Consider the following 26,256-nt stretch of genomic DNA (forward strand, 5'->3'; position numbering starts at 1 on the left):
TGAAGCTGAACGATGGTAGAGGCACAAAATATGCTTTCATACTGTGAGCAACTTCAAACATTTGCTGTTTTTACTGTAGTAGTGCAGCTACTTCTGACACAAGTCTTTGCTGAGGTAAGTTGGCGGCACCAGTGTGCTCCAATACGGTTGGTAGCCATTCTCGTTACTACTTGTTAGTTATCAGGAGTCATTACAACTTGTTGGTTACCAAGGGTCACATCAGGAAAGCAGTGCGACAGGAAGAAGCTAGCGCAATTAAGCTTTTAGAAGGCCGGTTATAATTGAACGACTTTTCAGTGGAAGATTTTGAAGCGTAGTGCAAAAGTAGCAAAAACAGGTTTCTGAACATAGTTCTATGTTGTGTATAAAACAGGTTTGTGAAGGGGTATATCGGTCATGCTGTCAAGAACTGTTTAACAGCATTGTATAGCCAACCATCTTAGAGTCTAACGAAATTACATTTTAATTTAACTTTCTCCTTATAGAGGAGAGTTAAAAGTTGAAAATAGCTGAAATAGTGCAAAGTTGAACTTGAACAGCTTCAGTTGACAGTTGTAGGAAAAAGTCATCATTTTTAATTTGCAGAATCTGGATCAACATTTTTTTCTTTGGTTAATTTCACTGTGTGGTATGCCATAGCTTTGTCTTTCACATTGTCCTTTGCTTCAATAAATTTATTATAGCCTGACTGTCATTATCTAAACATAAGAAGTCAGCATCACGCTAATACCTATTCATAAAGTAACAGTAAGGCTAATTATAGAAGTAAGACCTCAGACTAGAGAGTAGTATCATTGCGTGGCCACAATTAAAAATTTTTGGCCAAGTTGAAAGTCTTGTATGAATCTTTTTCTTCAAAGGTTTTATAAAGTTGTCATGGTAACTTATTAATGACAGCACCTCTGTTCTGCTGCTTACTTAGTACAAACCTGGGCACTACTTATTTGTTTGAACAGAGATTCAAGTCCTGCAGATCCATATCACCAAGTTGTTCAAGTCTTGCAGATCCATATCACCAAGTTGTTCAAGTCCTGCAGATTCATATCACTAAGTTGTTCAAGTCCTGCAGATCCATATTATCAAGTCGTCACAAACCAGAAAACACTCAGATCTCATACTAAAATTATTGCTTATTCGTTTTCTGTTAACATTTGATCACAAACATTTCACTTTGCCTGCGCTTATGTCCATTTTGTGGGCGCATTTAGTCACTTTTTGGTTAACTTTATGAGCATGCCTGATGATAAGAAAGTGCTTATATAATTCAATCATATGGTGCAATCATACTCACTTCTCGACATGTGTAGCCGAGATTCTGCTGCAGATAAACCTTGTTTATAAACGAATAATTATTAAACTTGTTTTACTTTTGTTTCACTAATTTTCTATTAGCTAAAATAATGCATTGTTCATGGCATTTTCGTACCAACAGCATCTTTCATGGTCAAGTTTGCTGTAGCTGCTGAGCAAATAACCTATCTCTTGCAACATTCCACATTCCATATCTTACTAGGATTTTCACTGCCTGTTCATGTCAATTTGAGTTTTATAACTCTGCATCAATTCATATGTCGTTTTGCATCTGTAGGAGGTCTCATGTAGTGGCTCCGCAGTCGATGGAATATCTGAAATGGACTACCGAATAAAACAGTTCCAGTTGGCGAGGCAAGACATATTGTACGAAAAAGATGGAGAGATTCTAGATTTTCAGGTAGTTCTTGACATAAACATTCTAGTCTGTTGTTATATAGTATAATCAACATCTCATAGTCTGTTGTTATATATTATAATCAACATCTCATAGTGTGTTGTTATATATTATATTCAACAACATCTCATAGTGTGTTGTTATATATTATAATCAACAACATCTTATAGTCTGTTGTTATATATTATAATCAACATCTCATAGTCTGTTGTTATATATTATAATCAACATCTCATAGTATGTTGTTATATATTATAATCAACATCTCAGAGTTTCCTGGTACACAATGCAATAAGTAGTCTGTTGCATTGCCTTCTTGAACTTGTTCCATTTGAGAATGTTGAGGCCAAGCAATGTTTAATATACTGTTTGGACTTTAGCATCGAACACTTTTACATTTGTGTCATTTATGCTCGATAAGAATTTCCCACCTTTGAACCCTGTTAGTATACAAGGTTTTTAGGTTCGATGAATTTTTTATTTTAGCCTTTGTCATACGAAGCTTTCCAAGACCTCACAATGATGAAAACCATTGCTGAAACCAACCAAACAATGGTCACTTCTGATATCTATGATTCCGATACTTTGCAAAGTACATTTACAGATATAGAAACAAACTCGGAAGATGAAGCTATCCCCACAGATACCGTAAGAAATTGTTTCAAGTTGTTCCTTACTATCTTTCATTATTCATGCAGCCAATAGATAGAGAGAAATGAAATAAAGGACTATTGTCCATGGGTCAGCGGTAGTGGTCAGTAGGTCATTTTATTGCAAGAATTCTCATAATACGGTAGGCTGAACAATGTATTGATAGAAGAAATATAACACTCACATTCTTGTCCTCTACAGTCTAGTCTACAGTACTCAGGTTAAATGAGAAAAAACTACTCCAGGTGTAGATGTATTTTATGTAACTGTTTTACTGTAATCATTTAACTTTTTATGTGTAACTATACAAAGTTATATATATAGATTACAGTAGTACATGTCCTAATTTCCTATAATGACTCTCATCAGATTTAGCAACCCCTCAGTGAACCAGAACTATTTTTAAGTTCTCTAGGCAATTTGATAAGCTTTAACAGCAAAAAAGGACATCGGTGTTAATTATGAGCTCACTTCGGGATTGTAGAAAATAATTAATGAGGTTTTGTGTTCAACTAGTTTCACCCGTGAATGCTCACACGATTTTTTTTCTTCAAATGGCAGAACGCCAAACGTTTCTGGTTTCTATTTTAAGTTCTTGATCACTATTGTTCTACTTTTGTTTTTTTAAATAAGAATGTCGTAAGTGGCTTAGACAACAATACCCAGTGATGTAATCATTAATAAAAATCATATTTTTTGCTCTTTCAGAGAGTTAGAAAAAAAAGACAAGTTCGACTATCAGCTATCCGAGGTGCTAATGTATGGCCAAGCAATATTGTTGTTTACTATATTGACCTCAATACTTACCGTACAGGTAAATCTTCACTTTCTTCTTTTGGATTATAAATCTTTATAAATAGAAAAACAACCAGATATTATTACATTATTCTTATTATGCTCTAGGTTGCTCTGCACGAGGTATATTGTTTGTTATCCGTAAGCCTTGCCCAGGTTTCTCAAGGAATATATTGTGAAGGCTGAAGAGACGGAGTAATAAAAACTAGCTTCGGTTTAAAAGAGGAGGAAAGAATAGGACAATTTTTCAGGAATAGTTACTTTTAGCATATAGCCTATGCAGTCGACTTACCTACAGTTTAATACTTGATCTTCAAATTAGTTAAATACCTGAATGATGTAAATAGTTTCTATTATCGCTTGGACCTAAAAAAATTTTCAAAAACATAGTATGCTAGACAATAGATTTTACACTATAAACATAATAGAAAATGAAAAGTGCAAAAATTAATTAGAACTGAGATTTCGAACAGAATGTGAATCTTCGGTCAATAATTATACTAAGTGAACAATTGTCATAGATTCATTCTACATGTACTCTCATGTCCTTGAGCTGTTGATGTATATGAGCGGATAACTCTACACTAAGCTGATACGGTAGAGGATTGAAGTCATTTTAGCTATTAGCATTCTTGGATTATTACAACATAAGTTATTTCTGCTTTCTCAATATGTCCGCCCAAGTCTAATCCTGCATTTATTGGAAAATCCGATAATTATTTATTTATCCTAGCAGCGAGATGATAAGCAATTTCAAAAATCTTTCAAAATTACAGTGCTGAGAATAATGCTTTGTAACAATTCTTTTTAAAGTAAAAAGCAATTGTTGATATACTGTTGCATTTTCCGGCTCTTCAATATTAACAAATAAAATAGAAAACAAAGTTTGTATTGCAATCGTTTAAGATGGTCTAAGATGGTTGTGTCTCAAGTATTTCTTTCTCTCCACTAAAAGCCTTGATACTGCACTCTCTCCAAGACACTCGAGTTTGATTGGCAAAGGAAGCGATGGCCTACTAAATTTCTATTGGGATAAAGTGTGCAGGAAGCCTCATGGCTCGTGTTTTTGCATTTATAATAGGTGTATTCCGTGAAAGTCTATTAAGGTGTGACAACACCTGATTGATTAAGCTCTTCCGTTATACAAATTTATGCAGATTCGATTTGCAAAATGGAGAGGCTGTTTGAACAGGCACGGCACCATCTACATTATTTGAAAGATTTTGGCAGAATATATGCTGGCACTCACATCATCCTCTCTAAAGAAAACTTATAAACCTGATAAACGATATTCCACTTGCGCGTGCTATGTACAAGCTGACTCCATGGGTCCACTTGCGAGTGCTATGTGCAAGCTGCCTCCATGGGTCCACTTGCGCGTGCTATGTGCAACTGCCTCCATGGGTCCGGCGGTGCAAATCATTCTGCTTTGTTGAAAATAAAAACCTTTTTGAATGCCTGGTTCAGTGGTTTCATATTTTCTCATAAAATCTATTCACATTATTTGCATCAAGTAAAAATGTGTTTTCCTGCGACCAAACGCGAGCGGAGCGATTGTTTGAGAGTTTTATGATAAATACATGTGCACACAACTCACAAAGATTATTCATCAACACCGTCGCAAACCCTTGTACCAAAATTTCATCAACAAATTTAACCATCGTTTTGTAGATTAGTTAAAGTATAATAACGATACAAAACACATATAAGCCTATTTAAATATCTTACCAAGTCTTTGTGAATTGTCAACAGTCTCTTAAAACTTACCCATCTGATCGGATTATACACAAATAAACAGATTAGTTTGTCCGAAAATCGTTATTAAAACTTGCCAAGCCTTACATTTATCAAAATTAAGACTGGCAAACGAAACGCTGAGCGACAGAGAATAGAACCATTAAGTCGTACGCATTTCGCGAAAAAATAACGTGCACGTTTCACCAGTCTATAGCATTGTCAATTGCCGAAGGTTTTTGTAATTAATGTAGAAGTACTGAAATATAATCGTTTCATTTTTGCCGATTTCAAAGTAACTGACATTTTGGACACTTTTGAGTACTTGGGTATTCTAACTGATGTCCAAAGCAGTGAAAGTAAAGGAAATGTCGATGATATTTTTTCTAACGATTTTTATGAGATTATTACAATATTTAATTATAAGTTTGGATGACTATTGAAGTCTTATAGTCACACTAACAACATTAATGATGGGCAATATGTTACTGTTATTATTTTTTCTAAATACATGTAGTTTTGTTAAATAGATTTTCTAAAAATCTATATAAATATCACAACTTATTGATATTGTTAGCTATGACGTTTTGAAATGTAAACAAAATTGTGCATTGGTTTTCTATTATTACTGTATTACTATATTAATAATATTGGTTATTCTAATAATATCAGTGCATTTTACTTCTAATATTGCATTTCTCCTATTGCAGGGGAAGAGATATAAACATATAATCTTTTTTCCTTCATTATTGTTGTTTGTTGTACATAATAACACCTACACCCAGTGCATTACAGCTACCATTGCAGTTATCCTATTGCACTGCAGTGCCATTTGACTGCTAATATTGCATTTCTCAACCATCAGTACCCTTTCTTTTTTCCAATATCACTTTGGTCGTGAGCTGTATGACAGGGGAATTTCTAGTAACATGAAAATGAATCAAATTTAAAACTATGTGCTGTCCAATGGTCTATATATTAACTCCCAAACAACTTTTTGAACATCTGATATTTCCTTTGTCCTTTTTAAGCCTATCAATTTATATGATAACTACAGCATCTTGACAGCCATGTTTATCGGCCATGTTTATCAACCATGTTTATCAGCCATGTTTGCTTTTGCATTTTTAGCTTTTAATCACTTTCTATTGACTACCTGTAGTTATTTGTTATATAAAACACATGCATATACTTTCTATTGACTACCTGTAGTTATTTGTTATATAAAACACATGCATATACTTTCTATTGACTACCTGTAGTTATTTGTTACATAAAACACATGCATATACTTTCTATTGACTACCTGTAGTTATTTGTTACATAAAACACATGCATATACTTTCTATTGACTATCTGTAGTTATTTGTTATATAAAACACATGCATATACTTTCTATTGACTACCTGTAGTTATATGTTATATAAAACAGATGCGTATACTTTGAACATTTGTTAAATGTTTGTAATAAAACAATGTTTTAGCTTTCTCAAGAGGGCTGATTCAAACTAAAGTGAGTGATGGGCTACGCGCCTTAGAGTTACTAACATGTGTGAAGTTTATAGAAAGAAGTAAACTGGACTCAGTCACCCAAGGTAGTGTGATGACAGTCGATAAGATAATGCTATCATTCCATATCTTGATGTTGTTATAATCCACTTGCACTACTCTGTTGAAGCCCTCTTTGCCCACTCAGCTAGAGACTGTTTCTAGCATGTAGGATGTCCACTCAGCTAGAGACTGTTTCTACCCTAGCATGTAGGATGTCCACTCAGCTAGAGACTGTTTCTACCCTAGCATGTAGGATGTCCACTCAGCTAGAGACTGTTTCTAGCATGTAGGATGTCCGCTCATCTAGAGACTGTTTCTACCCTAGCATGTAGGATGTCCACTCAGCTAGAGACTGTTTCTACCCTAGCACATAGGATGTCCACTCAGCTAGAGACTGTTTCTACCCTAGCACATAGGATGTCCACTCAGCTAGAGACTGTTTCTACCCTAGCATGTAGGATGTCCACTCAGCTAGAGACTGTTTCTACCCTAGCATGTAGGATGTCCACTCAACTAGAGACTGTTTCTACCCTAGCATGTAGGAGTACCAGACAATCAAAATTCATAGCTTTCCTACTAATACAAACTTTCTTAATCTCTGGAGATTTATCGACCAATTTCGTATTACAATATTTACTAAAGTGAATTTTCTTAAGCTAAAAGTGAGACATAAATCACAAGTCTCGTTTGGCTAGCAAGAACTAAGGATTCTTAACATTCAATGGTTTGTTGCAATCAAATAACTCAACTGTCATATTGAAGCAGCTGAGTGCAAAACACACCCGATTTAAAAAGGCTTATTTATTTTCATTTCACATCAAATAACTTTATAAGATCTTCTCGATATACTAAATGTGGCTTGTAGTCGATATGCCAAATATGGCTTATTTGGCATATTGCGAAACCTTTTTCGTAATTTTAGTTTGATATCAAAAGAGATGGCCAACTCCCTTTGAGCGCTATAATGCTATTTTTACATTCTTTGCCTGAGGAAACTGCTTTATATTCGGTTCTTGTCAACGCAGTCAGGACCTCAGCAGGTCACTCAGTTATTATAGCATAACGTACAGCTACTGTAATTATACACAATTTAATCACTTATAGCAAGAATTGGTCACAGACATTCTGTAAGGATATTCAATGGAAACAGATGTTGGTCTCATTCCGGCTGTACAGGATGTCACAGACAGACTTCGATCAGAACTACTCAGGATCTAAGTCTAGCTACTAGCTGCACAAGCGTAAGTACATAGATACACTCAAGTTTTAGATTGTTAAAAGAGACAAATAGTTGGTATTGCATGGCAAAGGAGAGAGATGCGCACTCAGTGTGAAGTTTTGGTGAATTTGTATACACTAGCATAAGTACAACTGGAGAGTTTTCTGCTCACTGATATAACTATCACATTCTAGTTTTCACTCATGATCCTTGTTGTTTGACAATTTTAGGATATTTATAGTTCACTACGGAAATATGTTAATTATATATACATGTACACGCAATAGGGGTATGTATCTTATACAATCGTCAACGGCAATGCTAGTCCATATATAACAGAGGGTGCTATGCCGCCCCCTATTATATTGAAGACTGGTTAGCTAGACCAATACATCAATTGTACAGTATTGTCAGTATGGTTATTAATATCCCGTTTCTGCTAGCAATAATCATGTTGTACATAGAAACGAGGGTGTGATTGGCTAATAATTCCTCACATATGTATAACCTGTCATTACTTCCTAATTTGCCCACCTGGCACTTGGATATATTATAGATACAGGCTAGTATGCTTGGATATATTATAGATAGAGGCTAGTATGCTTGGATATATTATAGATACAGGCTAGTATGCTTGGATATATTATAGATACAGGCTAGTATGCCTAATTCTTAGATACGTCTGAGATAGTGTTGGAGTTAATATACTTTTTATGTGTTCATCTTTACCAAGGATAGGGAGATTTTGAATTGTGCCCATTAGATGTCACCTATTGCTATAGATTTAGACAAGAACTCAGTTACTTTGAGTAACATTTGATAGCAGGGTACTGCTCTCAGTGTTTATTAAATATTTCCATTATAACGGCTAATGAGGCGACATACACATTCATACCAGCGTACTAGGCGCACGTGTTTTAGCAATCAAGCTTTGGGGCGATCTCAAGCATTTTTTGTGCAACTTAGTGGAAATATTTATCCTTAGCAGGTGTGGTGCTGTTTGGTAGCTGTGGATTTTCTACCAGGTTTCTTATGGTGTTATAGGCTGAAATTGTACAGCATGAATTTGGACATGTTTTGGGACTGACCCATGAACACACAAGAACAGACATGCACAAGCACATAGGTTTGCTTTCCTTATTAAATATCTCCTTCTACTCGACCAGTATATTTGCTCTCATCTTGTCTGCTTTAACTATAAGCCTTTGTGATTTACGTTTAGGGACTTAAAATAATATTAGGAATAATTTAATGTAGATGAAAGGCCATGCTGACTTAAAATTCCTGCATGAAAGGGAGTAGGAAGAGGGAGAGAGAAAGAGAGTGAGGGGGAGCGGGAGAGAGAAAGGAAAAAGGGACAATTGAGAGAGGGGGAGGAAAGGGATAGAGGGAGAGAGAGACTGAACCTCTTTAGCAACATAACGGCTACCAGAATCATGTCTGAATCAACTTTAGTTGGCGGGTGATTGAAGATATATGATAAAGATGAAATTATATATTAATGAGAGATTATAGATTCAGATTAAGGGATTAACTAACCCAGATTGGTACTTTCTGTTTATATATATAGATTGGTTTAATTATTCACGCCGCCTGCACACGTTTGCTACGACATGTATCAGCTGGTGGTTGTTATAATAAAATTTTAGTTTACTCTTTCAGTTGTAAACTACACTCTAGTGAGAAATCCTGTGGAATTCTACAGAAAGACACACCCTGAGTTCATCAATAAGGCACCCTACGACTTGAGTAGCATTCAGGTAGGAAGCCTGGAAGTCATGACCCAAGCTGAGTCATATTTTAGTCAAAATCTTTATATGTAAATTTTGTGTCTGTCCAGTTATAGCAATAAATGTTTAGTAATGAAAAGTCCACTTGGCCAAGGGTTTGATCTTAGAATCTCCAGTTTTGGAGGACTCAACCTTACTTACTGGACTACGATGTTCAACTGAGCATCGCAAAGAATAATGGTAAAGGTATTCATTACATCGGTTAAAATACACATAAGACATTGTGTCACTTGTAACAATTATCAGCTGGCCTCACTAGGTGAATGCTCGGTGTTGCACAGGTAGTAAATGCAGCTTATAAACGGTTGCAGGTAATGCAGTGTAAAGATAATTTTGTAGGTAAAGTAATGTAGATAAAGTAAGTTTATAAGCTGTTTCTACTACATGTGGGATGCGGGGTATTCAGTTAGTATGACTATATAATAATTGTATATGTTACTACATAATATAAGTTCTTCAAAACATTGTACTACCATAATTTCAAAGTTCTTTTTAAGTGATAAATTGACTTGTGTTTAAGCCATTCTTAAACACAATCGCTTCAAACTTCACTGCCTTGTTTCGTACTAGCAGAAGCTCGTAGTACAAGTTGCTGTGAGTTGATGCAAAAACATTAAATATTTACAAAAAAAGCTCAGGTTGTCAAAATATTTTCGGCAAATATTTGCTATGAGCCTTGAAAGTCCACGATTTTTTGTGTATGAATAATTCTAATCAACAGAGCAAGTAGTAAATGGAACGATATGTTGTAGCACTACCAGACAAGTGCCCTACTCACTCATAGCCCTGATGACATGTGGTTAAAGACCGGCATTGGAAGATTGACACATTACGATGAGTGGAGCATAAATGCGGCATACTGTGCAGGTGAGCTAATATTTTTATCACATCCTTGCCAGAAGCAACTTCCTCAGTCATTTGTAACTAAGAACCACAACTGGCTCTTTATGTAACATACAGTCGTGGTGCGACCAACTATATACTTGGACCTTAGTCTAATGTTTTATAGTTGAGACAATACGTCCCCAACTTGTACATTCAAGGTGACACAGTTAGATTTCTGAACTTCCTATTTTTTGTTGACAGTCAACATGAAATCCACATAAACATTTTTGTAACTATTTTATTTTATTTTGCTATCAGTGTTGACAAACTTTGATTTTCTAAACGGCAGAAAACTCTGCTTGCTAGAATTGACTAATTTTAAGACAAATCTTCAAAATACAACTTATAAAACTAATACCAGTAGATACAAAGAAATGCTTTCTTTAACTACCAAGTATTGAAGATTTATCTATACTCTTCTCAGTGATTGCCTATATTTTATCTTAGTACATATTATATTATCCTTTCAAGAATTATATTTTAAAACATTGTTAATAGGAATAAAGAAGAAACTGTGATATATGTATGGTTTCTCCTAAAAGATGTTTGTTAAGATTGAGCGAGTGCTAAGGACACAGGAATGCAGGGGAATTACACAGTAATTTTGCATACATTACAACTTTTCTAATGTGCAGGAGACACTTACTGCCACTAAAACTGCGCCCCTATTGCAAATTGCCAACTGCGATCTACTGCGCATTTACTTTTATGACGTATCACCTGAAATGTATTATTGTTGAATCTGCATGTGTACTGCATCTGCGCATTAGTATGAAGTTGATACTTTGAATCAACTGTCACTGTTGATTTTACAAACATCTGAACTGCATTATATACAATCAGATGTTATGTTCAGTTACAGAAGCTTACTAGAGTCAGCTTATTAGAGCTAACTCCAATATTATTTCAGAATAGTGAGTCAGGCATTATTAACATTCCGATCAATGAAATTAATGTCGTTGTAGTATATTTTCGTTAACATTATACATTACAGCTATATAAACTTTTATTTCAACTGTTTATAACATGCAAATTGTGATCAATTTGTTTGCCCACTCACACTAAAGTTTGAGCAGCGTTCAAATCTAGCAATCGTGTTGTGATTGCACCTTAGTCAACTCAATACTTGATTCTGTGATGAGTTTTCACGACAATGTGCTCTGTCTATATCTAGAGTGTAATGCAAAAGTTCCTACTGCATCTACTATTAAGAAAAGCATGCTAGCAACATACCCACGGCGTCCAGCACAGCACATTCTGTAGTAGATAATATAGCCACTGCACCAATACTGCATACTGCGCAGTAGCAAAATTTAATAGTTGCACTGCATGTATACTGCATACTGCGCAGTAGTAAAAGTGTGTAATGCAATTTTATTGCATACTGCATGGTTGTGACATGTTTACTACTGCACTGCTAATGCTACTACATACATGTAGATATACAGGCAAACCCATTATATCCACATTTACATGTGCGTGCCTGTGAGTACTTATCAATTCACAGTTAGGATCTCGCTTGTATGGTCTCAACTTCGCTACTTCCTACTCGCCTTAGTTGTCCAATGTCGACAATTGTCATGTTGTTAACAGCGCACCATTACAGCTTACTCAATAGTTTTACCATTTCCGTCGCTCCTAAAGTTGTGGCTTCACATGTCTTATAACGCCATCAAGTATTTGACAGAAGCAACGAGTTTACCGTAATATTAGCGTTCATCGTATCTGCACTGTTGATATGAGCAGAAACGAGAAGGCACCATTCTAGCTATGTGAATGTCTAAATGTCGTTCGCCCAGTCATTCTTCTATCGACAGTTTTGCTCTAGCCATGCTTGTTTATGCAGAATCCAAAACATAAATTAGGGAGACTCACAGAAACCAATTATAATATGTGTTTTTCATAATTCCACACTGAAAATAACTAGAATACATTAATCTACATTATAGTACGCAGTGAAACATTTTGAAATAGTCATAAGAGACTTGAACCAATAAGGTACAAAGTAGTATAATTACATATATTATATAATGACATATATTATATCATGACATATATTATATAATGACATATATTATATAATGACATATATTATATAATTACATATATTATAAAATCAGCAGACTTAATTGATGACTCACTATGACAAACAACAAACCCATTGAGAGGTCAAATGTCAGAAAAGACTCATGTTTTGCTTCTCCATTATCGTATCACTTACCCCTCTCATCAATCCAAGCATCATAAAGTTCTGTGCTCTTTATAACTTGCAGTTGGATGTGACAAGTCACTATGTAAAAACGATGGTTATATGACCAACAGAGATGGCAGGTGCAAATGCATATGTCCAAAAGGATTAACTGGGCCTACCTGCGAAGTGATTGCCACTGATGTTGGGCCAAAGTGTGGTGGTGAAGTTCAACTAACATCTCAATATCATCAGAAAGTTCTAGAAACACCAAATCTTACTCAGCCTTATGACTCACCCATGACATGCGTTTGGTTAATAAAGGTAAACGAAATGGCTTCTTTTTTAAAGATGCAGTTTGCAGTTACTTCCTGGTCGAAATATCGAAGTAGCAATATTAACAACTCAATTTTTAAGGTTTCTTTATGAGTTGAATAATTGTTAAACAAGATACAAGCAGCTAAAGTAGATTCTAAGCCAATCATGCTGTTTAATTCTAAGCCAATCATGCTGTTTAATTCTAAGCCAATCATGCTGTTTAATTCTAAGCCAATCATGCTGTTAAATTCTAAGACAATCATGCTGTTTAATTCTAAGCCAATCATGCTGTTTAATTCTAAGCCAATCATGCTGTTTAATTCTAAGCCAATCATGCTGTTAAATGCTGATAATATGCAATTTATGACCTCAATATTTGCAAGATTTAGCTATGCAGATTAGGATAGAAAATCCCACGCATTTGAGTATTCCCTCAATCTTCAGTAGGATCTTGATAGGAGAATAAAATTTTCAAAAGAATTATTTGCTAAAATATCCCACTTGTATTTTAAAACAGTTTGATTGTATCAAAAGGGTCATTGTGAAAAGTTGTTACAAGTCGCGAAAAATCTACTTGTCCTAAATTTAAAGACATAAGACCATATTCTTGAGTTGTTTTCTGGTGCATTTCGTTTTGGAAATACTTGGAAAATACTTTTTGATGCGTTTGAATAACCATAAAATGGGCCCTAATCAAAAAATTCAGTTTAAAATGTTGCTTCTGGTATAACATTTTGGCAGCTGTTCTCCTAGTTCAATAGTGTAATAAAAGTAATTCAAACTTTCATATTGTTGAAGCAATGACGCTGTCGTTGCCATCATTCGTTGAAATGATGATAGCAGTTATCAGCTAATATCAGCTAGAGTTCATAGTAATATCTACACGCATGCATGATGGAAACCGGGTGTATGTTAACATGATAGGAGCACGAAGTATATGTTAACATAAACGTAACATAGAGTATATGTTAACACGAAAGGAACATAGAGTATATGTTAACATGAAAGGAACATAGAGTATATGTTAACACGAAAAGAACATAGAGTATATGTTAACATGATAGGAGCACGGAGTATATGTTAACACGAAAGGAACATAGAGTATATGTTAACATGAAAGGAACATAGAGTATATGTTAACACGAAAAAAACATAAAGTATATGTTAACATGAAAAGAACATAGAGTATATGTTAACACGAAAGGAACATAGAGTATATGCTAACATGATAAATTCGCTCTATAAAGATATTTGATACAAAGCATGTGCCACTAGCAGCTTTACTAGACAATGCAGTCTATGATAGACATTGGTAGCAAGTGACTGCAAGATGAAGGTGCTGGTCTGACAGTGAAACCAATGCGGTGAATATCATGAGATTCACGAAGGTTTTTTGGAAGATAAAAAACTGCCTATCAAGCACTTTGACACAACATCCTGTCACAGGTGTAGTTTTATGACTTCTTGACCCTTTTGTTTAATCTGATTCACCAGCATGGTTGAGGTGTCCTTCAACTGAAAATGCATAGGCTTTTTGAAGGTCATGCGAAGGTCACGTGAAGGCCATGCGCTTGCTTATGCCATTTTTACTGTTTTCTGGCTGCTTTCAAGTATCCTTAAATGTTTCCTTAAATGTTTAATGTTATGTCAGCGGTGTAATGTTATAAAAAGCTTTTACGTTGCTCAGTATATCAATAGCTGTACCACAGGTATTAGCAGTAATAGCGGTATTCCCCAGAGAGAGAGAGAGAGAGAGGGAGAGGGAGAGGGAGAGGGAGAGGGAGAGGGAGAGGGAGAGGGAGAGGGAGAGGGAGAGGGAGAGGGAGAGGGATAGAGAGAGAGAGCACAAATCTCCACTTTTGAGATTTTTCAAGTCATTACGTACCAGAATGTCTGATATTTGCATCTACCTTAACTAGCTGTACATCTATCAATAGTAGTGCATACATCTAAAGGTGCAAACACACTGGGCGATATTTAGTGCGATATCGCGCTAATCTGCGCTAGAACTCGCTCAGGGAGCTCATGCAGGGTGATAATGCTAGACATGCTCTATTACAACTTTATCACTAGCGAAATGCATTTCGATTAGTTGGTTTTTCCCAGAATGCACATCTATGGCTGGGAATTCTTTCGTATCTACATATATGTTCACCAACATACAACGACAACATTTTGCTATTTTGTGATGATTGAAACATCATCAAAATGAACACTGAATTGTTCATAGATTTAATAAGAGCACACCCAGTACTGTATCACACAACACACAAAAAGTACAAAAAAACCCAGTTGAAAACCAACATTTGGGAGTCAATCATTGCGCGGGTTGGTCATCTTGAGAATGGTAAATATTTATTACATTAAAAATAAACAACTACTACAAAGTACTGCTGTAAGATATTAGTAAAATTGAGATATTACTGTTAAAAATACAAGAATCGTTTTTTCTTATGACTCTTCTTGTAGTGTACAATCCGTGAATAGGCCTAATAATAAAAGCGAAAGTTGTTTACGTCGTTGCCTAGGACTACTGACTTAAATTTATTAACAAATCCGAAGAAACTAATGATACTGAATTTTATTGGCAGTTTGTGAGCGTGCCCGCGTTGTTGTTTGCTGGTGAATTGCTCGTCTGTTTAGGGTGATATCTCCGAGCTGCTCGTGACAGGCGTAATAAAATCGCCTAGTGCGTTTGCTCCTTTAGACTTTACAAGCCTGGCCACGCCAGCTGATTTGTGATGGCTATTCACGCAGATGCACAGTTGCATGCATGTAGTTGTACTGAAGTGCTTTGCATTGCTCGCATCGCATTTCATTATGAATGTTTCGTGCGCGGTTCTTTTTCATTTGACAAAGTAACAGAAATGAAAAGTCCATAAAAGCAAAAGAGAGTTGAAATGCAAATGAAAAGTAGAAAAAGATCATTTCCAACGGTCTTGATGCCAACAGTGCGATAGTCTACCAGTAAACAGTCAGTTCAGGCATTATTCAAACACAGCTAGTAGCTGTAAAGCATCTTACGGAAAACAATATGTTTAACTTCGGCTTGGTTTGGTAAAGGCTTCAAAACTATGCCCTTTTGCTTCCATTGGTACACTAGAATTTCTGTGACCAATGCATTATCGATCATTGATCTCTGTATCATTTATCCACCAATCTTCCATCATTCCATCCGTTTACTTCCTTTCTCTCCACATCTTTACAATCAAGCTTATCAACGGTTTCCGGCTTAGAAAACTTAAATGATAGATGACATGTATTTTACAGGCCCCTGCAGGCAAAATTATCGAGTCTAAAATCACATACTTGAATTTACCTGCGGACAGTTCTGGCTGCAAGCATTATGTTGAGATAAGAGACAAGCTCCTAGGCCAAGTCGCACGAGAGTAAGTGTCATGCCATAGCAATAGTTAAGGAGTACTTATTCAGTTCTACATGTCGGTGGGAACGTTAGGCGATCAACCCTGCCATAACCTGCCATATGACCTCCCAGGCAATATTGTTTATCAATCTTTAAGAGTAATTCATTTTTCCTTTGGAATTTGTCCGAGTGCCACCTTCCTTGTGTTGTTCCCATGATGCTTATTTCGATATCTAATAAAGGAAGCTCATCAAATAACCTTTATTATTATTGGATGACATCCTGATCTGCTGATCATTGGATCTGCTGATTAATCTGTTGGAAATTCCACGACTCAGTTCCTGTCACTTGTGACTAAAAGCCTGTGAGCAATCATCTTGACTGACAACATTAATTAAAATTTTGCCGGTCTGCAATCTCCGCTTTGTTAAACACGGCGGAATTGGTTGCAGTTGAATGCTTGGCATTTATCTGCTTCCTCCTGTTTGTAAACCTGAGATAATTTACTTCGCGATACAACATTTAATTACAGAACATATGTACTGGTGATCGCAACACGGAGTTAAGACTGTGTCAAATTTATGTATTCCAAACATGCTTCCACTTTCTTAGCAGCATCTGCATAAAGCAGGAGTTTGTTGAATTAATGGAAATATTTGGAGTAACTTGTTATGTACAGTTTTATTCGTGCATCTTTGCTCGCTACTCCATGTGAAATTTGTTCACAGGAAGTGTGGCCGCTGTACTAATGGGAATTGTTTCACGAGTCAGAGTGCAGCTAATGTTTCCTTGGTGATCTTCGAAGCCCAAGAACATGCGGTTGCAGGGAGAGGGTTCAGAATGAACATTCAACTTAAAGGTCAGGAACTGATGCTTTGCCAAAAACTAGGTTAATCTTCACGACTGCTGGAGCAGAGTTGCAGACTGACTCGCAGCCGAGTATTTTAAATAAGCGTTAAGACTGGTTACTTGTGAAAGCAAATTGTTTCTCTTGTTTTTTCTTTTGTATGTAGTTCAGCAGAGATACTTTTTACAGTAAATACCTTTTTTAACAAACAATTATCAATACCATACTATACCAAGTAATTATTTAAAATACGATACTATGTTATGAAGTTATTTTAATTATGATAGGCCTACTATACAATAAATTATTTAAAATACGATACTATATTATGTAAATATTTAAAATGTGATACTATATTTATTAAGCAATTATTTAACCTGAGTAGGGTTTGTCTTAAATGCAAAATCTTGTTTTTCTTTGCTGTGATTTAAAAATTATTTGAAAAATCACAATTTTCATTCTTTCTGGATAAAATCGCTGATTGTTTTTCTGATCCATAGGTCAGCAAATCAATAATTTTATAGAAACATTCTTCTATTTTCTTGCTCAAGTTATTAAATTCTATTGCTATGTAAGAAAGGTTCTAGCAGAAATCAAGCAATTGTAGAGCTTGCCATATGTGCATCTTTTCAAATGAAAAGTTCCTCGTGTCTTTTGAACTAGGTTAGTACAACTAAAATTCATAACACAGTTTTGTCTGACAGGAAGTATGTAATCGACATGTTCAGAGCCAACAGAATAGAAAAATGTTATAATCAGCCGTGACTAAAAGAATTAAAGAATTGCTGCATAACACCAGCATTTTGATGCTTCTTCATTTAAGAATGAACTTATACAAATGTTTTGTAGATTTTATCAAAAAGTATTGGCATTTGTCTATCATTTGTGATGTTTTTTATGTTTGAGGTGATCAACTGCCAGAATGTTTCAAGATTAAAATTGACAAAACTTGATCGTGATAAAAACGCTCAGATCAATTAAATATTATTATGACATATATAATTGCAAAGAGACGGAATAGACGTGTAATGTTTTACCTTGAACCCTGATAATAGCTGATGTCAACTATTGCAATGATAACAACTAATGACATCATGTTGCACTTATTTTTTATAAGTGTTTTTTTCGCGATGAAGTTTTATCGATTTTCAGCTAGAAACATTCTGGCGATCAGATCACCGCAAACATCAAAAACAATCACGAATTATCGAAAAATACCGATACTTTCTGATAAAATCTACACACATTTTGTGTAAGTTCATCATAGATTATTTCTATTACTCATATTTCTTAGCAAGTTGAGGGCTATAAGTATGGTACTGTGGCAAGTTCATGTCCCACATAATCACATAATAACAACTAGTTAAAACCTTTGTTAGTCAGCAATATTGATGTTTGTGCCAAGAAACAGGGTAATTGACAATAACTGACTTATGACAGGCTTGCGAGTTATTGGAAGCTATAATAATTAGGGCGATGAGTTGAGCAACCGTCATATGTTGTTTCAGATGACTGCAACAATTGCCGAGGTGCGCCATGTCGAGATGGTCATTGCTATCCAAAGTGTAAGTATATTCCAAAGAGCGAGTACATCAATATTTACCTCTAGTCTCTGAACTCTGGGCTGCTCAATCACCCGTAGCTTCTCGATTCACCTGCATACCTTATTTTTGTTTTCCCATAACATTGAAGCATTGTTGTATCAAACTTGGCTGAGTTTTGCATACCTTGAAACAAAATTTCCAAAATTTTACGGATGACTGAACAAGTTTTTCCTCAATTCTGTGTCCTGTATAATTACTATCATATGATATATGTTGGAAAGAACAAAAAGAACGTTATCTTTTTGAGCTGAGCGGGAAAGCTGGTCAGGGGGTTGCAACTCCATATTAAAGAGATCAGTCAGTGGGTAATCTGACTTGTCCATATAAGGGCAAACATTTGTTAAGCTGTCATTATGTAGCTTGTTATCTGGCTTTTTTCTTTCAAGTTCAACATAGAAGAATAATAGACTTGTTGTCTATTTGAGATATACAGTCAGACCTCAACATAGACTGTTCATTCGCTTCAATATTTGCTTTGAGAACATCAACGCCGTTGTATAAGAATACATTCGTTTGATTTGGTTTAATTCGCTTCAGTTTGCTTCAGCGCTCAAAAGCAAAAGTAAAAACTTCCAAGTATTATTATATAGCATTAAACAGCTTTTTCATAAGAGCGATACCATCCCGTAATTGAGGTAGTCTTTCTCTACCTACAAGTATATTTTCTGTTTCACTAAACAGCCTATATTACATCGATGCTTAGGAGTAAGAAGCAGTATAGCCAAGTTGTATCTATGAATAAGTAGCTCTATTGCAGATGGTGATATGAGGTGTGACTTTGAAGAAGGTTTGCTGGGAGGATGCTCAGATATTAAAATTCATGATGCCTACCAAAAGCCGTATGACGATTTCACGTGGACCGAGTCTGCATGGGAGGTTAGTAACAGGTGTTATGATGCTTGTAAGCCAAAACTTGGGTAATATTTGGATGACCAAACTTGGCAATTATTGAAGTTTGACAGCTTTAGCTAAAAATAGTGGACTTCACAAAAAGAATGACGCGTATGCAAAAAGACATTACTTGTTTTTGCATCGACAACAATAAATGAATAAATTAGCATTTGGCTCATGAGACATTCCATGAAAAACTTCAGCCACCAGGTGCTACAGTGATATTATAGGAGCTGCAGAGTCAATGATAATGCAGAAATTTAAAGCAGAAATTCATACTGTGCACAATCTCAAACAACATGCAACAGAAATAGAATCCGGAAATTAAATAGTAATGTATTGTAATCATGTTGTACGTAGAATGTTTGCTAGTGTAGAGATCAATGCAGTTATACTGTTATGGTTGTTTTGTGTTTGAGCAATCCCGGATAGACCGACTATGTCTCCTTTACTCGCTGGCGGCTAGCAGAGGCTGTGATTGCTCTTAGGAGCATTGTTGGGATAAATGTTGATTCTGTGATCTTAGCTGGCATGCGACCTCTATGATTGGTGACATTCCCAATTGAGGTGGTATGGTTCAAGGCTAGTTGCTATTCCTGCCACCATTGCTGGCCTTTTCTAGCAGTATAACTACCTTCTGTTCGCGGATCAGGTTGCTTTCAAATACTGGTCTATTATTTGACCCTAAAAATACTTTGACTTTAAAGGTTGACTTGCAACAAAATTCACATTACTGTTATTTGGTATCAAAAGATTCACCAAGCAAGACTAATACTGAAATGATGTTTTTTTTCTTGGTTTCTCTAAAGTATAGAATAGGATTTACTCCAAAGATTGACTACACATCTGCAGTCTATTGCCAACCCCAACCAAGTGCAATGATTGACTACACATCCGCAGTCAATTGCCAACCCCAACCAAGAATTCTTGTCCCAACATTGGCCTACAACTCCAAATGTTTTAGTCTCCGAGAACTTCTTCTCTGTTTTGTACGTCGACCATTGAATGTTTGTTCGTAGCTCCTCTTTTTTTATAAAGCTGTTGGCCTCTTCCAATCAAGAGAAGAACACTGCCGACATTTTTCGCAATATCTCCCATCAAAATTTCCAAGAATCTTGCATCAAAACATGACTGTTTCGGTTTAACAATAGGCGGTGCAAACGTCATTTATGCCGAAATACATTGTTTATAAATTTCACCTAATCATCGAGTCGTAATCTGATCATGTGACCCATACTTGTTGCAAACAGCGCGAACAATTTCCGAGGCATTTTTCGATTAACACCGGTGACCAACAGGCTTGTCATGTTTACTAGAGAATGATATGCAATCTTTCAAGCCAAGATTAAAAAATTAAACAAATTTTTACGGTAGGTTTTGAGATATCAATGCTATCCACATTACAATGATGATGAAAAAGACACGTAAGGACAATAGACATGGCTTTTTTAAATGCCTGAAGTATATTTGTGAAAATATTTCGACGAATGAGGCTGCATGAAATTGTAAACAAAAGCCATCTTGTTCAGCTACGCTCCATTTGAGCCGTTTCGGAAAGGGATTCTAATCTACGACAGTTTCCTGATGGCGGCGATTAACTGTTCGTTTTTGAGTTTTAAAGAGCTTGTTATCACATTTCCACATATTTTGCACCTACAACATAACAGAGTAAGGCATGGTGAATCTTTTGATACCAAATAACAAGTTGAATTTTGTCACAAGTCAACCTATGACTATGATCAAGACTGTGCTGTCTCGCCCATGCCGTAGAATGAAGGGGGCTATGCCTCGGTCGAAAAGTAAGAGTTTCAAAAACCTGTCTGATGACTTCTTGACAAACTCTCATCAATAATTTCTATGGTCAGTAAAAGTGAAGTAACTTCTACAATTGTTGAGAAAGAGGTTGAAACAAAATCTTCCAGCATGCTTCAGCATTTACTTCAACATTTACTTCAGCATTCCAGATTCTGCATTAGCCTGAGCCCTGAAGTAAATAAATTAGGCAGCTAGTCCTCAGGCCTGCCAACCCAAGAGTGGAGCAATGCTTGAGATTTGGTTTTGGGGCAATTGATGTATCGATGATAGTATATATAAAATTGTGGAAATTGGGGCAAAAATCTCACACATTTCTCACTCATTTTCATTTTTTCTTTGGTGTGATTGCGTGAGTCTCTCGCCCCATGCGTGAGAGTTGGCAGGCCTGAGTCTGCCAAGTGCGTCAGCTCCTTGGGTTCTGATTTTTCCTTAGCATGTGATGCCAGTATATTTTAAATCTGAAACATAGCACACACTGATAGACAAACTCGGTACTTGATCAGCGACTATGTTTAAAATGTTAAAATTTTTTAACCCACTTATCTGAGCTTATAGCAACAAAATAAGACTATGATATACAGAGTTATCTACCCTTTCAGTAATGATGGAATGAAATTGAACAAAAATCTTCAAGGTTATAGGTGATCATGGAAGCTTTCACTAAACTGCAAGCACAATTCATTCAAAAACTGTCAATGCGTGAGCAGCCAAAGCTCTTTTTAGTATAACTATACAGGTGAATTGAATATATAAATTGTGTATAGAAATTTCTTTCTTGCTCCCAGGACATTTTCTTAGTAAATTTGAATGCTGCTACCTATCAGATACATGAGCTACTTGCCAACTAAGAAACACAAAAATATGATTTGATTACATTTTCATTTCAAACTACATCAAGAATAGACAACTTATTTTTGCTCCACCTTTTTTATGACTTTTATTATACATGTAGGCTACTTAGGAATAGCATCATACTAAGCCTTTCGGTTCAAACATGTAGAAGGGACAACTAACGATATCCACCATTGCTAAGTGTTCTATGGCATGCTAACATTTTAGATAGCTGAACAAGGTCCTAGATTGACTGCTAGAAATAGCATCACAAGATCAGCTGGTGGCCGGCTCCACCTACTTTCCATTAGACCAAGAAACCTTACCCGAGGCCCTTATGAAGGGGTGTTCAGAATTGTCCCATATATGATATATCCAGGTAGCTGTTCAAGGCTATTTTCTGTTTATTAAGCTTATACATGCAGGCAACAGATACCATACATGATACCAGATGCTCATACATGTTGCTAATCATGTCATGTTTCTCATATAAGTTTTTTAATTCATTATTTCCATCTGCACCTTGTAGATGGCGTCATCTATATAATAGGCGTCATCTATATAACAGGCATCATCTACCTATATAATAAGCATAGTGTGCCAATATTGTGATAGCTTAGCTTTTAATCTACCAACTCTAGAAATCTTCATACTTAGAAGGCGCTACGAGGCTATTTCACCAAAATTTACACGATCTATCCGAGTGTTTGCAAGTAGAACACAAAATTATGACTAGTCATTTTGGAATATAATCACGAATAGGGCGACTCTACGTAAGCTCAGCTGACAATTGACAGTTAGTCTTCATAGTTGTACCCTTTTTCTCATACTCACTCATTTTGTAGAAAGGTCACGGTGTCTGAAGTTTGAGATGTTCCTGTGTTGTGACAGTATGGTGACGCTAAGGGTGCACACCGCTATGAATGGAGAGCTCAGTACAAACCCAGTGCTTTTTGTAACCGAGCATGAAAATAGATGGAGAGAAGTCGAGTTGGAAATCAAGGCACCGACATACTTAACCAGCCCTGAACCGATAGAGGTAATGGATTAAAATTGAAGCAAAGCTGTACCTTCAGTCAGCCATAGAGCAACCTTTTACACAATCACTCTTGCTTACAGTGTCTTTTATTTATTTTTCTCGAGTTCAGTTGGCATTTATAGTAATAGAACATGGCTTTAAGAGCTTCACATTCAGAGATCTACTATTAAAAAAAATGAATGCATTAAAAAAGATAGAAACGTTTGCTTGCAACCTTAAAATTAATGTTATGATACACTACCTTTTAACAAGGGAGCCCAACTACTGCTGTTCGATTTTCTAGATGGGTCTATTACATTTATATACCTTGCATCTAAATATCTATAGATCTCAAAATTCGCCGTCCTCGCCTGTCTAGATTACAACTAGACAGTTATAGCTATTAAAAACTCGGAATGAGAAGCTCGCTTCGTGCTGGATTTAAACTAATGGAGATTGCAACTGCGAATATCTAACCACACATTTAACCACTGAGCTATACACAGTCTTTTGCATGTTATTGCTCTTATCCTATATCATATACCCTTTTCTCGATTGCACACGCTAAATGATATATTAATTGATACTGTGCGCCTACACCTTACGATATTCCTGTTATAAAATATTTTTCGCCTGACTATGAAGCACGATGCTTTCGCATCCTCGCCGTACTAGGATGAATTTGTTTTCCGCCACACAATATCAACAATAAGTTTTTTGAAACTAAACTTTGGCGATTGTTAGGCGTTATCTGTTTGTGAATCCGTCATGGTAAAAACGGATTTGCAAACAGATAAGTGATGAAATTTTAGTTAAAGGTTTACTAAAATACATACTAAAACTTCCTTCAAGTATGTTTAGTAAGATAAATTCATCTAAGTTAGATTCAGCATTTACGTTACATGTCTGTCTTGAAGGTAAGAACTCTGCACATGGTACATTGTAATGTTACATTTTCCTGCCAGATCATAACCACAAAACGCATGTGTTATTGTAGGTAACTATAGTCACTATGGTTAACATCAGAGTTGGCTCGATTTAAACCAGTGGTTTAAACTGAGCGGTTTAAACCAGCCAAAAAACCGGTTTTTATGGTTTTTTTCATTATTTTTTGTGAAAAACAATATTTTAAGCTCCTAGTGGTTCATGTGCGGTAGAAATGCAATTATATGTAATTATCAGCTGTGGAAGTTTATTTAGGACGCAGTAGTAATTTGATGGCAGAGTTCAAGTTGAAACTACATGACATCCTAGCACAACAGTAAATTAGTGAATTTCATTTTCAATCGCTTTTATCAAGTGATATAATGATCTCTTTAATGATGAAATATAAAAACCATGTGAAATACACTAATCCAATCATCGTCTCTAATAATGAATACTTTTTCAAGTCTGGTCAATGAGAAAGGATTACTTATAATTAGAAATTAAAACAAAATCCTTTTGAGCAAAAGCTTCAAGTTTGCAAACTAATATTTCATTTATTGGGCACAAGCCAAAGTAGTTGGATTGTTAGAATTCAGTTTATCAAGTTTATCAAATTTCCAACACACCTCGCAAACAGGATCCCGTTTGGCAGTTTTTCACTCGAACTGCAAAAGGTAAAGTTTTTAAGGCAAAATATAATAGGTGTGCTGTCGTAACGCGAGGTCACGCAGATAGGATTAAAGCCCACGTAGCAAAATGTTAAGCTGAAAACACCAACTTAGACAGCGATGTTAGTATTCAGGTGATAGAAGTTGAGTCATCTGCCACTGCTCCAAACACGAGAAATGTATCTGAATTACGCTCTGCTCTACACTACCACACGACTAATCACTGGGATTAAAGTTCCTACTTATACATAGAGCTGTATGTAAAATATTCACTTTATGTCATAAGATTTCTGCTCTGTATTTCATCAATCATGTTTGATTAAAGACTCATTCCGAAATTTCCATGTTTTCTTTCTTTTTTCCCATAACAACTCCCGCAGTACCATCTTTAACAGATGATTCCACATATGTATGTTCAATACTCAATCATGCAGCTATAGTAAGTGATGTTAATTAGACAAAATTGCAAAAACCTTAGTAAAATTGTAAAAACCGGTTTAAACCAACTCCAATCCAATCCAACCAATCCAACTCTGGTTAACATATTGTTTTGTTACTATTTTTTAATGATGCTATTGTTGATGATTTTTACCAGGAGGCGATTGCATTAGACAACTACTATGGGTTTGTATACCACTATGTCTATACGATATTTTCGCCTTGTTATGCCAACACTGAAACGAACTAAAATCATATAATTCTATACCGAATAATTTTTCACTGTAATCATAATAAAACAGACAATATTTAGCCATTACTTGCTAATGATTTCACATTTACATTTAAAAACTGACAGTTTTATTTTTCCTTTTAATTTATTTCAACAAAACACTTCTTTTGAAAAAGTTTAAAAACCTTCACAGTTGTCTTCTTTTTTATTTTAATTCATCTGAACTGCACAAAAATCGCTTCGCATGATATGTTTGAATGGTAAATGTTGTATATAAATACAAGTTTTTTAAAATAAGAATTTTCTCCTGAAGACTTTTTTATTATCCGGGCATTCACTAGTTTTTGTATATAATTAAGATAATAATTGTAAAGTTTCTGTTACAGGTGGTATTCTTTTCAAGTCATACAGTGCCAGCAGGGCGGGGTACTGCCCACCTCGGTATAGACAATATAGAATGGAGGTTCGGTAGCTGCCAGCGATAGGCCACAAACTATCAAGGACCTCTTTGTAGAAAAAAGATATCACCATCAGCCATGTTTATATACATATTACCTCAACACAGCCAGTCCAGATATCAAAAGATGTCCTTTCTGCACCAATCAGCATCGAGCAGATTTTATGAACGGAATAAGTACAATGACGCAATAGATACGGTTGTATATATGAACCAATTGGATTACAACCCATTTTAGCAAATTAATTCAAATGCTAGCAGACATCTTGCATTCTGTTTAGCTTGAAGATTTCCTGCAATCAGTATTATACCAGTTTTGATTTTA

General features: G+C 35.7%; 1 protein-coding gene across 1 annotated transcript; it reads left to right on the forward strand.

Annotated features, from left to right (window-relative positions):
• LOC137393212 (blastula protease 10-like) lies at positions 1 to 26,127 on the forward strand. The gene is made up of 17 exons (XM_068079663.1): positions 1 to 114; positions 1,589 to 1,711; positions 2,195 to 2,356; positions 3,068 to 3,173; positions 6,373 to 6,483; positions 7,544 to 7,680; positions 8,703 to 8,784; positions 9,321 to 9,418; positions 10,201 to 10,315; positions 12,607 to 12,845; positions 16,110 to 16,228; positions 16,932 to 17,062; positions 18,559 to 18,615; positions 19,412 to 19,530; positions 22,420 to 22,570; positions 23,037 to 23,230; positions 25,861 to 26,127. Exons 1-17 carry the CDS (start codon positions 13 to 15, stop codon positions 25,957 to 25,959), a joined length of 2,145 nt encoding a protein of 714 aa, XP_067935764.1. The 5' UTR covers positions 1 to 12; the 3' UTR covers positions 25,960 to 26,127.
• Positions 26,128 to 26,256: the final 129 nt, after the last annotated feature.

Source organism: Watersipora subatra, chromosome 4 (genome assembly GCF_963576615.1).
Source record: "Watersipora subatra chromosome 4, tzWatSuba1.1, whole genome shotgun sequence".
Taxonomy (NCBI): Eukaryota; Metazoa; Bryozoa; class Gymnolaemata; order Cheilostomatida; family Watersiporidae; genus Watersipora; species Watersipora subatra.